The 15,950-nt window shown below is 53.8% G+C and overlaps 1 protein-coding gene across 5 annotated transcripts in view; it reads left to right on the top strand.

The window, feature by feature from the left end:
• LOC112118445 (plasma membrane calcium-transporting ATPase 4) overlaps positions 1-15,950 on the top strand; it is a 98,413-nt gene that overhangs the window by 39,828 nt on the left and 42,635 nt on the right. For all 5 annotated transcript variants that reach the window (XM_024216770.3, XM_024216767.3, XM_024216764.3 and 2 more), the window contains exon 2: positions 7,024-7,605. In XM_024216770.3, coding sequence (XP_024072538.1) covers positions 7,410-7,605 — 196 coding nt within the window. In that variant the 5' untranslated portion in view covers positions 7,024-7,409. The remainder of the gene's footprint in view (positions 1-7,023; positions 7,606-15,950) is intronic.

Here is a 15,950-nt window from a genome sequence, read left to right as displayed (position 1 = left end):
GGGGCGCCCCTCTCCCCCCCCCCCCCCCCCCCCCGGGACATGGGTCCTCATGAGGAGTGAAGCCCCTAGTAGGGGCATGGGGAGCTCGGAGCTGTGGAGAGAGGCAAATAAAACCATGCACTGTGATTGCAGACCCCAGAGCCCTGTCTAGAGGGGAGGGGGAAAATGCCCCCCTTGACAGGTACTTACTGGATGTTAGGTTGGGCCTGACTGTTTTAGAGAGACTAACTTCTCTGGCTACCTCTCACCCTCACCTGCTCCTGCCCAGGTGTAACTTCCCTTTCTCTCACATGGGAATGCCCTGCATTCCTAGGAAGAGGTCTGGGCCCCAGATCCCACTGGCCATTCTGTGTTGGTCCCTGCAGTGGAGAGATGGTGCTTAGATGCCATCAGCTGTGCTTCTGCCCGCTTGCCTCTTGCTTTTCCGCCCCTGGGAGGGGCGCCCGGTCTCCCTGATGCCAGTAAGCGTCTTCTCCCTCTGCCATGCTGGAGGTGTAATGCAGCCGTTTATTATTCCGGGCAGGTTTGTCTGCAGCACTGCATCAGCTCCATCATTCCTCATCAGTCGCTCCCTCCTCCTCCTGCTCCTGCCAGCTTCTCTCTCTCTCTCTGTTCCACACCCCCACACTCACTCCCTCTGTACACACTTCCCTTCCTCCCTCCCTCTCTCCTTTCTCACTTGGCTACACACCGACTGTGACTGTGCTGGGAAGGGTGATGGGATGGGAGTGATTGGGGTGTGGCTGGGGGCAGGAGTCTGATGGGAAGCGGGTTTAGTGGAGATGGAGAGGGGGCTGTGTATGTATATTTGGGGCGGTACATGACAATGATTTTTAGGGGGGACCCAGTCTCACCCTCCCCTGAATCCTGTTCCCCTCAACCCAGGTGGAGAAAGGAAGAAGCCTGCTGCTGTGCTGGCGTCCCCTGTCAGCAGACCCCATGCTCCTCATTTGAAAGGAGCCTTTTGGCTTTAAATCTCCATCTCCCATTTTTGATGCCTCTGCAGCGGGCCGCATAAAACCCAGCCTTGCCAGCGGGGCTGTGGCATAGCTGCCAGCCCTGCATTACATCCACTGGGTGCCTGCCCAGCCAGCGCCCACCCTTCCCCAGCTTACCCGGCCTTTAAATGTTTCCCCCCTTCTGCCCTATCCCTGCCCCTACGCTTGCAGATGTGGCTGGGCTGGGGCGTGATCAGCTGTAGAGATGGGCTCAGAGTCTGTGACCCTGCTCCACCAGAGGGTATCAAGGCCAGTTTAATGCAGAGGTGTTTTAGCGTAGGCCTCCTAGGGCTTATTCCCTAGTCTTCTCTTGACCTACAGGAAGCCTTCACTTGCCATACCCCTCTGCTACACAGATGCCCATCTGGAGGACACCTCCTCCAACCCTCTCTTCTTTCCTAGCCCCAGTCCAGGGCACTTAGCCCTGGAGATCTGGATTTAAAGCTTGCTTACCCTGGTGAATTCAAGGGAGTTGTTTACCTTCACTTGCCAGGGTGACTCTGGCTCATCACAAGGCAGCACCGTTGGCTGTTTCTGCTCAGCAGGTGTCCCAGGACTGGAATAGCAGGGAACTGGAGCCAAGAGGCACTGGCATAGCTGGACTGGGTGGTGCAGGGGGAGACATAAGAAGGCAATAGCAGAGGGGAGCAGCAGGTCGGGAGTGAGGCGCGTCGGCAGAACTGTATAGAGGAAGCCCAGGGCAGGAATAGCAGAAAGGAGGGGATTGCTGGTCATGGGAGGCATGCTGGTGGCGCTGATGCAGAGGGTGGAGATGGATCCCTTTTCCCTAGAACTCTCCACTTGAGGCTATTGCAAAATGATGACGGTGGATTCATCAGAAGCCAGACTCTGAGTCTCACCCAACCCCGAGAGCTCTGAGACAGTTGAATTCCTAGGTCTCAGTCCTGTCCAGCTCAGGGACCCACTGGTTGAAGAACCACCTCTTGATGGACCCACCCCTAATCCTACCTGAATCGGGGGACAAATGTGCTAGGAGCCCTCTGATACCAATTAAGAAGACTCACCTGTTGGGGACTTTCTCCACTTCCTTTGGGCTATTGAAGGGTCAGTTGGGGAACAGAATCCCTGCCCCTCTTGTCCACCCCCTGCTTCACATGACCTATACTAGGTGGAAGGATGTAGCCTTGTGCAGTGGCTTTGTCCTTGTGCAGTGGCGTCTCTGCACTTGGCTGCCAGCAGCTGAGTGTTCGGGCTGTTTGCAGCCACCTTCTGGTCTTCCCCACTGCCTTTCCCTCCCGTTGTCGCTCTCCACCTCACTCTCCCTTCCGAGGAAGGGACCCTAGGGAAGAACAGCTTCCCCCTTGGTGCCTAGAGGCTCTGGAAACTAATTAGGAGAGTTAGGGACAGTTGGCTGAATAATGCCGGAGTCATTAGATGCTTGTTAGAGCGCTGCTGTTGGAGCTTTCCTCGGGCTTTCCTCCTTCTCTCCTTGGCCACGGTGGGGCTGGAAGGAGATTCATGAGGGTCACCCCACCCCATGGGGTTCTTTCTGTCCCTGGCAGGGGCTCTGGGGCCATTTGTCTGGCTCCACAGAGCACCCTGAGCATGTACATTTAGTAGTTTCCAGCTTTAATATTTAACACCCGAGAGGGGACTGGCTGGATTGGGCCTTTGACATGTAAGTTGCCTGGAATGACATGGCTAGGTGGGTGTTACCTTAGTGTCCCCTGATTTGCTGTCTGCATGGTTGGGGCAAACCTACTGTGGGGTTCTTCCCACTCCCCCCATTAGGGTGAACCTGGCATACGTAAGAGTGTCACCGGGGCAGTGTGAAGCTGTAGACCTCATGGGTCAAAGTGTGCCCAGGCTGAGCTTGCACCTGGACTCCCAGATGAGGGGGTGGCGGTCCTTAAAGGAGACTGAAAACTGCTTTTGATCCATCCCGGCTACACCCGGATGCACAGTGGGAGCGTATTTCCCGGGCATGCCCCGGGTCTGTCCTTCCTAGCGAAGAGTCCCGGCTGAGCTCAGGGTCCCAGTGTTGCAGGCACAGTACATGCACCTCGTCCCTGTCCTGGAGAGCTTGCAGTCAAAGTAGAGCTGACAAGATTTTTGGGGGGGGGGGGAGAGAAACAGGACTTGCCTAAGGTCACCCAGCAGGTCTGTGGCGGAGCCAGGTCTCCTGACTCCCAGTTCGGTGCCCTACCCTCTAGGACCACGGTTCCACTCCACTGGGCAGCAATGCAGAGTAGAGCCGTGGGAGTGTAAGTAGACTCTTTCCTCCCCCGGGAGTCTGGTTTGGTTTTTTCTCTTCTCCTCTCTTCTCTCCCCCCTCCCCCCACCTGCCGAGAGGAATCCCTGGCACTCCAGTTCAGAGGAGGAAGGGAATCTGGGGAGATAATGATAGGTGCTCTGCAGGCTCCTCCAGGGGTAATTATGAATTCTGCAATTCCAGGATTAATTAGCTGCCTTTCTCTTAACCTCTTAGCTCTTTTCAGAAGATGTTATTTGCTATGAAAGGGAAAAAAATAGGAAAAATAATCCCCCCCTACCCCAACACGCTATTAATCAGCAGGGGTCTGTTTAATTGGATCTGCCATCGGGTACCTCCTCCCGCAGGGAGCTTTAACGCCCTTAAATGATAGATGAGTAACGGCTCCACTAGAGAGGCTCCTGCATGCCTGTGTGGGGTGGGGGATGGCAAAGCAACTAGATGGATGGACAGATGCGCTTTCTTCTATAGCACCAAGCCATGACCTAGAGTTGCCCCCCTCGTCCCATACCAATGACCTACTGCAGGCCTTAATAATAAATGGAGATATACCTATCTCATAGAGCTGGAAGGGACCTTGAAAGGTCATCGAGTCCAGCCCCCTGCCTTCACTAGTAGGACTAAGTACTGATTTTTGCCCCAGACCCCTAAGTGGCCCCCTTCAAGGATTGAACTCACATCCCTGTGTTTAGCAGGCCAATGCTCAAACCATTGAGCTACCCCTCCCCTCAGAGGCTTCCCTAAGGGGTCTCTTGTTTTAAGGCTGGGGGGAGGCAGACTCTATATCCCTGAGGTCGGCCTACTTTTTTAAGGGGGACCCTGAAAAGTAGTAATGGCCTATTAGAGTTCCTTCCCCTAAACAAGCAATTTGTTGGTCATCCATGTGTGTCCAGGGCCCAGCACAGTGGGGCTGTGGTCCCTGATTCATGGTAGCACCTAGAGTCCCCGGTCAGGGATCAGGGCACTGTTCAGGCAGGGATCACCAAGGCCATCCCTGCCTCAAAGAATCTACAGTCAAAAGCCTAGATTCCGCAAGCTGTTCTGCTTGGCTGGACCCCCATGGGCACTGAGATCCAACCGCATGGGACAGTGTGCGGGATTGGGACCTTGGCTTATAAAAAGATTCAAAAGGAGGATGAACAAACAGGAGGAGGTGTGGTAGCAGTGAAAGGAGCAGGGGTTTCCTGGAAGACAGTAGCTACAGCTCCCCACTTTCCCCATGTGCTGCTTGGGTCTGCTCTGGGTGTCTTGCTCAGCCTGGGTGTTTGTGACACTAACTTAGCTGGCTGGCTTCCCTTTCTGTCTCTGTCCCTGGTTCTCCTGCACTAACATGATGCTGCCTGTGTTTCTGGGAATGCCCCAGGGTGACCCTGTTCTCACAAAGGCATCTCTTGAAGACACTTCTGCCCCTGTCATACCTGACATCTGTAGCAACTCTTAAAATTCCCTTCAGAGGCTAAATTTGCGGGCACACAGACAGCATCTGTCAGGTTCTCTGCCCCAAGTGAGGAGAGCGTTTCTCTCCAGATCAGTCTCTCTCTCCTGCTCTATTGCATGCTGATTCCATATCTTTAGCCACCAGCCCAGAGTCTTCTCTTATCCTGTTTCCTTATCGCTAATCTCCACAGCCCAGTCTGTCCCTGTCTTCCTTGCAAGTAGTTGAATTATGCTGGGGGATGGGTGGAGTCATGACAACACCCCACTCCCTGGCCTAGCGGGATGGTTTTTCTGAGAATGCAGCTTGGATCATGTGCTTCTTTGCCTCAGGGGATTGGTTCCATGGGATCTCTGCCATCCTGTTGCTTATGGAGGGAGTTGGCGCATCAGAGAGACTGAGACTTTCCATGTTGCGTTCAGAGAGAAGGGAAGGGGATGGGGTGAACAATTCCAACAGTGGACAGTTCCTAGCAGCATACCCTACCCTAGTCCCTCCTTCCCAATTTGCCCATCTGCATCCTTGTGCTTCTAGTGCCCCCCCCCCCGTTAAGTAGAGTGTTATCTAATTGTGTTGCATTCATGCCCAAAGGCCCCATTCAAATGCATAGGAAGAGCCTCTGCCCCTGCCCCTCAGAGCTTACAGTTTAAGAAACCGGGTGCGTCATAGGACTGTGGTAGGTAGGCTGCTGTGAGCTTCCTGGTCTCCCCAGTCCCGCTTCAGGACAGATGCAACCCTGAAGAAATCCCAAATGGCAGTTGAGATAAGCCTGTGCTGTGCATGCATTTTCAGGGTCAGTGAAATTGAGCTGACTGCAGTCCTGAGTCCAAGCACTAAAGAAGGCACAGGTGCTCTTGGACTGTGGGTGGAGAAAGCCCCCTCTAACAATCTGGGGAGGGGGACACCCTCAAGCGTTCAATCCCCTGACCCCTTCCTTGCCAGCTGCTTCTGCTCTTGGAGACTGCAGGGAAAGCCTGGGGCCCCCAAATGTTTGGAATCCAATTAGTGTATGATGTTCCGTCCCAGCATTTCCCTAGAACTGTTGCAGGTGAGTGGCGTTTAGCGGACCAATACTAGAGCCAGGGGGAAGGAGGACTTCCTCCTCCTGAATTAGGAGGAGAAGAAACTGAAGTGGATTTCTCTGCCCATCTGGAATGGGCTCTTGAATCCTCCCCAGTTTTAATATTTCAGGCTCCCTCCCCCTTCCAGCTTCCCACTGAGACTTGCTCTGGAATTCTCCCTTCCATGCAGGATACAGCTGGTGCTGACTCTAACTCAACTGTCATCTGCACGTGGGGCTTCGTTGCTGAATAAGTCATAGTATTTCTCTCCTCCTCATTGCCCCATTCTAGGTAATGGTCATAGAGCTAGTAATCCTTGTACAGATGGGGAAAGTCAGGCAAAGACGCCAAAGGGATGAAGTCTAAAAATCTGTCTGTATTTAAATGTTTGGGGTTGTTTTACCCATGTTAACTGACAATCCACTCAATAACTTAAAAACAACAGGCCTTTTAAGCTCCAATTTATTTGTCCACATTTATGTTTGTTTATGTCTTTAGCTGTGTCTCCCTTCCAGACAGGAGAAATCAGTGGAGTCATTTTCACATTTTATGTATAGTCCATTTCACAGCCAGATTCTCAGGGCGTCCCTGGCATTGCAGAGGGGTGTGTAAGAGACAGCTGTTTTCCACTGGAAGTCTTTGTTTTTAAAACCAATGAATGGAAATATTTCTCTTCCTCTCTGCTTTGGGCCAGACAGCTGTGGATGGAGCAGAGCGTCACCTGGGTCCTCTTCCTGCCCCTGACTCAACTGGCAAGTCACTTATCCTGGGGGCCCTCAATCTTCCCTGCTGGGTAGTTCGGCCAGTGATGCTGATGCACTTTGAAACGCTTTGAGATCGAGAGATGAAGGACCAGATCCTCAGCTAGCATTTAGCAGCATAGTTTTGTTGAGGTCAGCGGAGCTTAGATTTTGAGCTCCTGGGGGTGAAGACTGTCTTGTTCTGTATTTGTACAGCACCTAGCGCCATGGGGTCGTGGACCATGAAAGGCTCCTACGCTTCCCAGTAATACAAATAATAGACCCATTTCTGCTAGCTAACAGTCCAGCTTGAAAAGGACTGTACTAGTGCTAAACTGGGCATGCCCCTTTAAGATCCTGCCCTAAAACAGGGTAGAGGTGGGATTAGAACCTGGGGGTTCCTGGCTCCATTGCTTATTCCTAGACCTTGCTGCCTCCCAATATTTCTTGCATAGGTGCGTCCCTAGCACCGTGGCTCTCGGTCCCCCGTTCCATGGCACGTGCGTCTCGGCTCTCTTGCTAATGATGATATTTTTGTTTTAAATCTGTCTTGCAGCTCCTGTTGCCGCTGGTATCCAGGGAACCTTCCTCCTTCTCCAAGAGATACACACTGGTTGTTGCTAAGGTCGCTTCCACGGTAACATGCACATCCTGTTTACACCTTTATCTGGAGAAGTTGGGCTCAGCTAGTCACGCCAGCTTCACCTGGGAAGCTGTAGAAGGAAGCACCCGCTTCCCCACTTCTGGCACCTCCGCTAGGATTCTCCTCTCTGTCAAGGCCCCACCATCCAGTCCTCTCTGGGGCCGTGGAGCTAAGGCGGCTGCTGGGAGCTGCCAAGGACCGTCTGTGTCCCCTGCGGGACATTCAGGGGAGGGAGGTGAACAAATAGGAGCCAGCGTTTTTCCGCTCGCGTCTGTTGCAACTCGCGCTGTTTTGGCAACATGACGAACAACGCTGCTGACCACCATCCTGGGAATTCGGTCACCGAGGGCAGCCATGAAGGGGATTTCGGCTGCTCTCTGGTCGATCTGCGGACCCTCATGGAGCTTCGGAGCGGCGAGGCTGTCGCAAGGATAAATGACACGTACGGGGGTGTGCAGAACATCTGCAAGAGGCTGAAGACGTCGCCGGTAGAAGGTAAGTGGCTGGGCTGGCCCAGGCAGGTTAGCAGAGAGGGACTGAAACGGGAGCGGTTTCTCCCAAGCTCCCGTGTGCTCTGGAGGATCAGAGGGAAACTGTTCCTGATCTTGCCTGTTATTGGTCAGTGATGGGTTAGAATATGCAGTCTTGTTAGGCCTAAGCCTGCAAATTGGAGGCCACAGGCCTATGCTCCCCATGTAGTTGCGTGGCTCAGTAGTTGTGAGCATCCATCAGATTATGGTAAGTACCTAAGTGGCCCAATCCGAGATCGGGGCCCTATTGTGTTGGGTGCTGGCTGTACACCAAGTGAGAGACAGTCCCTGCCCCAAAGAGTTTACAATCTAACTAGACACTACAGCCCAAAGAAGTAGTAGTATCCTCATTTTGCAGCTGGAGGGGACTGAGGCACAGAGATTAAATGACTGACTTGGGAGTAGAGCCCAGATCTCAAGAGTTCCAGCCTTAATCACAAGACTATCCAGTCACATTCTCCCTGCAGCTTCCTGCTCCCTTCTTTTTGCCAGGTCCCCAAAGTGGGATGCAGACTCCAAACCTGAGGGACTGGACGAAGGGTTGAGTAGTTCAGGAAGCGTTAAAAGCTGTGGGATTCCTTTCCGCAGCTGGCCTGGTGCCCGTGAGCTTTGCGCCACCGTTTCTGCCGGTCAATAATTGATGGCGCTAACAGCGGGATAACGCTGGGGCAGCTTGGGATAGTGGTGAAGGAGAGTTTAAAAGGTAGGTTAGGAACTCAGCAGCCAAGTCCAGCTACCAGCCAGACAGCTGTGACTCTAGCTGAGCTTGTCACGTGTCCTTGCAAAGCTCACACACTAGTGTCCTGAACAACTGTGTATGTAACCAACTGTTCCCCAGAGGCAGACACTTACAGGGGATGCTTCTAATTTGGACACACCCACTCACCAATTCTCCAGGCTCCTAAAAGGGCCTCATAAGGTCTACATGTAAAACCAAGGAACCCTTGGGTGGGGAGCCATGCTGACCAGGTTGCTGCCTGAGCCCCCCCAGAACACTTCCCAATAGAAATGTGATCCTTGCAGTGTTAGAAAGTAATGCTGGGGGGCTGATGATGATTCTAGTCGGCCTCACAGGCCCGGCTTGTGTTTACTGGAGCATTGCACTCCATAATTTATTTTTATTTCCCTAGCCCCAAACACTTTTGAGGATCCTGCAATCTAGGCTTGCAGGAGGTAGGATCACTTCAATGCATGCTGGGTAGCTGGTGGCCCTAGCAGAGAAAAGGGAGGAAAAGACAAGGAAAGTGCCTTTTTAACACCAATGAAGTGTGTTGGACAAGGATTCCTAGGAGGGGAGCTAATGCTAAAGCGGTAGGGACTGGGCTGGCTGAATAGGCTTGGCCATTGCCTACGGTACGCAGAGGGGATCGGCGCAGATGGCAGCTGCATTAGCAAGGGCAAGACTCCAAAATCAGGCGTTTTTTCTTCGCTTTGAGAACTTGTTATTCTTAGCTCCTTCATGTTGTGGTGTAAGTGCTGGATTAGCATATTTCACAGCTGTGCCTGGGAACGGGAAGGTGTGGTGGGGAGAAGGGAAGACAACACAAGATGTAATGCGGGGAGGAGGGATGGGGACATCCTGTTTGGAAATGCCAAATTCAGATCACAAAGGAATGTTTCCCACGCCAAGCGGTGTGTGCACATGCATGGTGAGGTGGGGGGTTACACCTCAGATGCTGTGCTGTGCTCTTATTTCTGTTTGCAGGGAAGAGAGCTGAAAGGCAGCTGTCCTAATTCCCCGTCTCTTTGCCTGTTGACTCTCCCTTGTTTCCAGACCTGCATGTCCCTCCATCCCACGCAGCCCCAGTGTTGCTCTCACTTGGGTTTATTTCCATCCAGCGCCGAGGTCACAGTGAAGGCTGGAGTGCTGCATCCCGCCGAGTTCCCTGCTTTTTCCTGTGATCCTCCCACGTGGCCCCTTTTTCTGTTGTCTCACTTTTGGATCTTGACAGGTTGAGAAATTTTGTTCATCATTGTTGCCTGTGACAGAAGATTTTGAGGTGATCGATGGCCCTGATGCAAGAGGCATGTCCTCAGGGCTGGGGAAGACAGTATAGCCAGCAGCATGGTAGACTGTAATGATGTCATTTTCCTCTGCATCTCAGTAAACCTCATGCGTGCATTCCATGAGAGAGCCTGTGCACAGCTTGATTCATCCAGATAATGTCACCACAGTGACTGGCTAGGGAAACAACCAGTGGGTCAGAGAGCCTGCAGGCCCAGGGTAAATAGCCCAGCATGATAGATTTAGTAGATGGCAATGCTCTCTGCACAGAGAAGTACAGCCCTGGGGGAAGGGAATGGACTCCCCTCACTGGCAGCTTAGTGAAGCCAGCGTTTTCAAGAGTTGCTGCTGATTTGGGGGAACCTCAGTACTTGAGAGCCCAGCCTGAGATGCTGATTCAGGAGGTGCTGAGCACCCACAGTGCCAGTTGAAGTTGATGGGAGCTGCAGGTGCTCACACCTATGAAAATCCAGCCCGAGGTGTCATGTTGGCTCCTGAATGTAGATTGAGATGGATTCCTGATGGGACCTCCAGCATGGCTGGGGATCAGTATCCATCTGTCTGTTAAAGTGTAAGTCTCTGCCCCAAAGAGCTCTCTTCTGGGTTTGTATAGCACCTAGCACCATGGGGTCTAGTTCGTGACTGGGGTCTTAGGTGCTACTGCAGTATAAACCATTAATAATGAGGAGCACAGAGTGTTTTGGTTTTTTTTTAAAACTCAGCCTATGGAGTGTCATTACCCCCTCCCCCTCAGTTACTGGGGCTACTGCCTAGATCTAGCAGTTTTAAGTAGATACAGGCTAACCAGTGTTCAGGACCCACCTCCATTAGGCAGTCCCTTTTATTAAGTGGTCCATAAAGGAACCCCATGGTTCGCCTGCTGAGTGCAAAGAGGTGGTGGTGGTTAATGTGCTGTTTATATGGCAGTGACGCCCAAAGGCCCCAGTCAGCAATGGGCCCCACCCTGCTAGATACTGCACAAACTGAGGGGAAGTCGTGGGTGGTCTGTGACTCATTTGTCCTGGCCATTGGTGGTTGTGTCAGATGGGTTCCTCTGACCGTACACGTTCAGCCCAGCTCTGTGGAGTCCTGTACCCCATGCCTGTGCAAGCTCCAGATTAGAGCTTGGAGGGAAGCTTGAACTTGCTTCCCAGGAGCCAAGACCCTTTGCATGTTGGTCAAGTTCAGTTCCATGCTCTGCAGCTGGCCCTTGTTTTTGTCCTGGGCTGAGCCAAAGCTTTGGTTCCAAACAGCCCACCCTTGAACCTTCTGTCCCCCACAGCTTGGGCCCACCTCTGGGATCAGCAAGCCGCAGGGATGAGGCCAGGTTCGACCGCAGTTAGACATGCTGGCCACTTCTGGGCCAAATCTTCTCCGAATCTTTATTCCGCCCATTGTTTTTCATTTATTGCGGCAGCCCCTGTGCTTCTGACTTTTGCTGGGATCAGAAGAGTGTAATGACTGAGAGGCTGTTCTTGGATCCTTCCAGTCCAGAGAGAATCTGGCCTGGAATAGCAGGGGGAGCAGCAGATCAGGACTGAGCTGCAGCAGCAAGAGTGGGGTTGGGGTCTCAGGACCAGATAGCCCAGAGAGCCGCAGGTGAGGATGGAAGTGCAGTGACAGAGCTGTATGGAAGCCCTAGGATTAACACGGAAACATCCTCTTAAGTTGAGAGGAAGCTACAGAATCTATTTTGCCGATACAATTTGTCCCCTGGGACCTTCTGCCTTGATGTATAAAATATAGGAGCCCTGTGCGGGCAACTTCTAGTACTGCTGAATTCCGGCTTGGCTGCCCGGGAATGTACACGTCCAGGGAGTCTCACTCCCTGCACTACATCTCCTGCTCTTCCCTGCATTGCAACAGAAGGTGCTTTTGGGCAGGGACAACGTCCGTGTGTGCTAAATCTTGTCTACAAATTGTTAGCGGCAAAGGCCATATTCGCATCTCGAGGCATCTACGTCCAAGTCCAGTCTCCCTAAATGTTGAATCGTGGGGTTCAGCAAGAGGGTGTTCACCAGTGAGACTCTCCTAGGGTGTCCAGATTGCCCGGGTCAATACTAGGGTGCTTTATTCGGCACTAGAGTCCAGCTCCTGTCCCCACTCTATGAACCCCATCTCAGGAGGACAGTTGAGCATTGAGGGTTCTTCACACACAGCCTACGCGGCTCTCTATTAGAATCGTCGCATTTTGAAGCTTGAGCTTCATGGCTCAGAATGACCCCTGCTCAAGAGCTCACTGCTAGGTTTGTGTATCCCAAAGCATTCCATGACTTCTTGGGCCAGGTGGATATTTAAAGAGGCCCTGATGGACTGTGTGGTTGGGAGCTAGAGAACCAGAGGGTCTGTCTACCCAGCAACCTCCATGAAAGATCCCCCTGTACAGTCATAACAGCTCTCTTCTCTGCCACAAGGGACACTGACAGGGGAATCATTTTGTTCTGCGCTGTGGAGCGTAGTTTGGCTGTGTCTGTGCCATGCGGGGGCCGCCGCCTCCTGCTAAGTCATCTCTGCAAACTGGCCCCTCTGTGTTTAAGCCAAGCAGGGCTCTGGCCAGCTCTTGCTCGTGGTGGGACCTGAGTCAACCACCCGGTGACTGTCAGGGGATGTGGAGGAGATGGCGCATTGGTGCCAAGAGGGGAGGGTAAGGAGGTCCCCGCTGCCAGGCGACGAAGAATGTCCCCCTGCGGCAATGAATGGATTCCTCCTGAGCTCCTAGCTGCTTCAGTCCTTTGCCCCTTTGGGTGTTATCTCATAGGCATGTAGACTACTGTCCCTCTGTTCCTCAGCTGGCCAACTGCTGTGGCATTAACCCTCTGCTCTGAGTTTGGAGCAAGGCTGGTTTGTGGTGGAGAGGGAGGTGGGGTGGGAAAGGGAGCTGTACGCGGCAGCTGTTGCTCTAAGCAAAGGTTTGTTCTGTGAGTCAGTTTGACGGGAGTCTTTCTCTCGCTTTCCTATCTACCCTGGGGGATGAGAGTGTCAGCAAATCCAGCCTTGGCTCACTCGTTGGCAATAACCGCACCAGAGTCCCCTTTTCCTCCCCTGGCCCGCTCTCTCCCTCCTCCGGCCTGCAGAGCTAGCGTGCAGAGTCCAGCCCATAATCAGGGATCCCTGGGCCCAAGGCTGGCTTAGCCAGCCAGTCACCTCGCCCCAGCGTCCGTAGAGGAGGCAAATCTTCCCGCTGGCAATACAAAATAAAAGAACCCAGTGGGGCATGGGGAATAGCAGAGGCAAGCCATGAGAGAGACCTTTCCAGTGCTCAAGGACTGCAGCGGCAAGAGCACAGGGAGGGGTAAAGAGCCAGGGCCGGGCACCTGACCTGTTTTTCTGTGTGTGTGAACGAACCTGGAGAAGGAGAGCCACATCCAGTCAGGAGAAGAGTGGAAAGGGGATGCTGCATCCTGAGGGGGAGAGATTGCTGTTTGGGTCCCCCTCCACAGTAGTCTCAGTGCCCTTTTACTCCTGCCAGAGGCCATGTCTACACTAGAGCCCTCTACTGGTATAGGTACACTGGTATGCTATACTGGCAAAGCACTCCTAGCGTGCATGCAGGTATCCCAGCGTAGCTGTGCCTTGTTTCGGTGTAGCAACCATCCCTGTGAACAAAACAAGATACCCCGGTGAAAGAGCCGCTTTGCCAATATAGCTGCACCTACGCTAAGGGCTTCTGCCAGCACAGCTTTGCCAGTCGGGGGTCACACGTCTTCACACCGCTGGCCGGCAGATCTATGGTGGCTAGAGTCCACTGGCTCCTCAGGCCTCTAACCCATTCCCCTGTCACACCCAACACCTAGCCATGATTGGCTGCCCCTAGTCCTTGCCTTCCTCCCTGACAATGAGACGATGGCCACAGTTAACTTGATGCACGAAGTGGCAGGTGGGTTATTTTTGAACCTCTTCTCTCCCTCTTTGTAACTCCTCCCCCCCCCCCCCATTAACCCTTTCTTTCCTTTACTTCCTACTTTAACCTGCAAACGTCCTGGGGATAGCGATGGCCTATAAGAGTCTATCACCTTTTTTAATCTATAATTGTTCTTGTGTCTAGAGATCCCTGCTGAGATCAGGGCCCCATTGTGCTCGGTGCTGTGTGTACAGGGTGAGAGATGGAAAATAAACGGCCGTTGGATGCCTAACCCTTTTTAGGGGCTTTTGAAAAATCGAACCCTAACAGACGTTCCCAAGGTCGCATGTGGCATCTGCAATAGAGCAGGGAGTTGAGCTCTGATATTTTAAACCCCTGGCCAGTGCCTTAATCCCAAGACTAGCCTTCCTCCTCCACATCCCAGAGTCTTGCACAATTCCAGCAATGGCACCATAATAAACTTGGGAGCTCGCAGAGTGCTGCACCCCTGGAATGTCAGAGGGGGCCGTGGAGATCTCGGATGGTTTGGCTAATTTCAGGACAGCAGGTGACCCTGTCACTGGCTCATCATGGCATGGATGCTCCCATTTTCCTGTGGGCCCCCAACTCCAGTCACTCAGAGGCTCTACTTTCCCCCAGGACTGTGGTGAATTGGTCCCCTTTGGAAGGGGAAAGGGTGTGACAGTGCCTGCTGGCAGGAGGAGGACTAGTGGAATGAGATTAGAGGGTGACTGTGAAGAAAAGAATATTGAAAGTGGGGGAGAGGGAACAGGGCAGAGCAAGAGGGCGGGAATGGCTTGTGAGGAGACGGGCAGCTGGCGTGTATGTGTGAGCAGCAAGTTCCCTGCCAGGCCAGGGGCTAAGCAGTTAAGGTGAATGGGGGGGGGGGGTCTGCACTGACTGGATTCTGCGCTGGCACAGCCTGTGGCAGTCACCTGCTGTGGCCCAAAGGGGGGCTGCTTGAGGGTAGAGGGAGAGCAGATCCCCTGGCATGGGCATAAAGGGGGAGACAAACCTGACCCATGGTCCATGTTTGTGCTAGCAGTTGAGGGGAACAGTTATGGGAACTTGCGGAGTGGGGACTCTGGGACATGGGGGGGCTCTCTGCCTCTGGCATGCAGCTGGGTCTGGGGAGGGGGCAGCAGCCCTGGGCTGTAAGGCGCGCGCTCGCTCTCTCTCTCTCTCTCTCCCCCTGTGGCAGAGAGCCTGTGTGTTTGAGGAGTGGGGATGGCAGGCAGCAGGCCCAGGTGGGGCAGGTGCAGGGCCGAGTTGTGGGGTGGCAGAGCAGAATATAGGGTGTGGGGGCCCAGCCTGTGAGGCTCTGGGGGGACAGGTGCAGGGCTGAGTTGTGAGGTGCATTCTGTCACTCTGGTACAGAGCCAGTGTACAAGTGGGGCTGTGAGGCTCAGCCCCCTCCCTGTGGCACAGAGCTGGGTGTGCCAGTGGGGCTGCAGCTGTCCTTGTTCTCTGACTCCATGTGCCTGGCATTCCTCCCTTCCCCCACGTGCTGGGAAGCGTGCGCTCATCCTCCCCTCCCAGTCCCTGGGCCATGACACCGCATGAGTCAAACCACCCCATTATTTTCCGTCCGGTCCAGAGACTTTGGGTGGGGCTCGTTCCCAGGCAGGCTTGTAGGGACACCCGGGCTGACTTCACTGACCGTCTTTCCTCTCCCTGGATCCTGCCGCCACACGCCTCCGTCTCCCTTCGGACTGCGTGGTGCCAGCCAGCCTGTGATGGGAGGGGGGCCTTGTCTACCCTCCGCTCTCCACACCTCCTGCCTCTGCCAGGGCTGCTCCTTCCCTGGCCCCCCTGATCTCCTGCAGGTGGCTGCAGCTGGGTAGAAGGGGAGGATTTTGTTCTCCTCCTCTCCCCAGTGGAAGCACCTGGGGCTCAGCTGGCTCAAGGAGGGGAAAAACCCCCTCAAGTGACAGGGAAGTCAGTCTCCAGCTAGAGGGTCTGGCAGGGTTTCCAGGCTGCCCCAGCCCTAGCCCACATGTGGAGGGGAGAGACAGTCCAAGTGGCTACAGTTCAGAGCACAGCTCCGAGTCTGACCTCCCCTGCCTGGTGCATCTCGGGAGTTGGCAGGAACCTGGCTGGGGCACCCTTAAGGTGGAAAATGCAGGGCTCTGAGTTTTTTAAGGTGGAGCTGGTGAGAAGGCAGGGGGTTATTGATAGATTTCATTTAAGTCCACCCCAATGTAATGCTGGTTACCCAGCCCCCAGGAGACAATTCTTGTGTGTCGCAACAGGGCAGAGATGGCTTTGTGGTGAAGGCACTGGACTGGGGCTTGAGGACTGGGCTCAACTCCTAGTTATGCCCCAGACTTTTCTGTGTGACCTTGGGCAAGTCACATCCCCTCTCTGGGCCTCAGTTCCACATCTGTAAAAGGGGGGGAGGGGTTAACGCCCAGATATGGAACTGGGGCCCAGAGAGGGATGC

This window comes from Terrapene carolina, unplaced genomic scaffold (genome assembly GCF_002925995.2).
Source record: "Terrapene carolina triunguis isolate 2854851 unplaced genomic scaffold, T_m_triunguis-2.0 Scaffold198, whole genome shotgun sequence".
Taxonomy (NCBI): Eukaryota; Metazoa; Chordata; order Testudines; family Emydidae; genus Terrapene; species Terrapene triunguis.
Note: the sequence above shows the minus strand (reverse complement) of the source record. Positions and strands in the feature narration are given on the sequence as shown.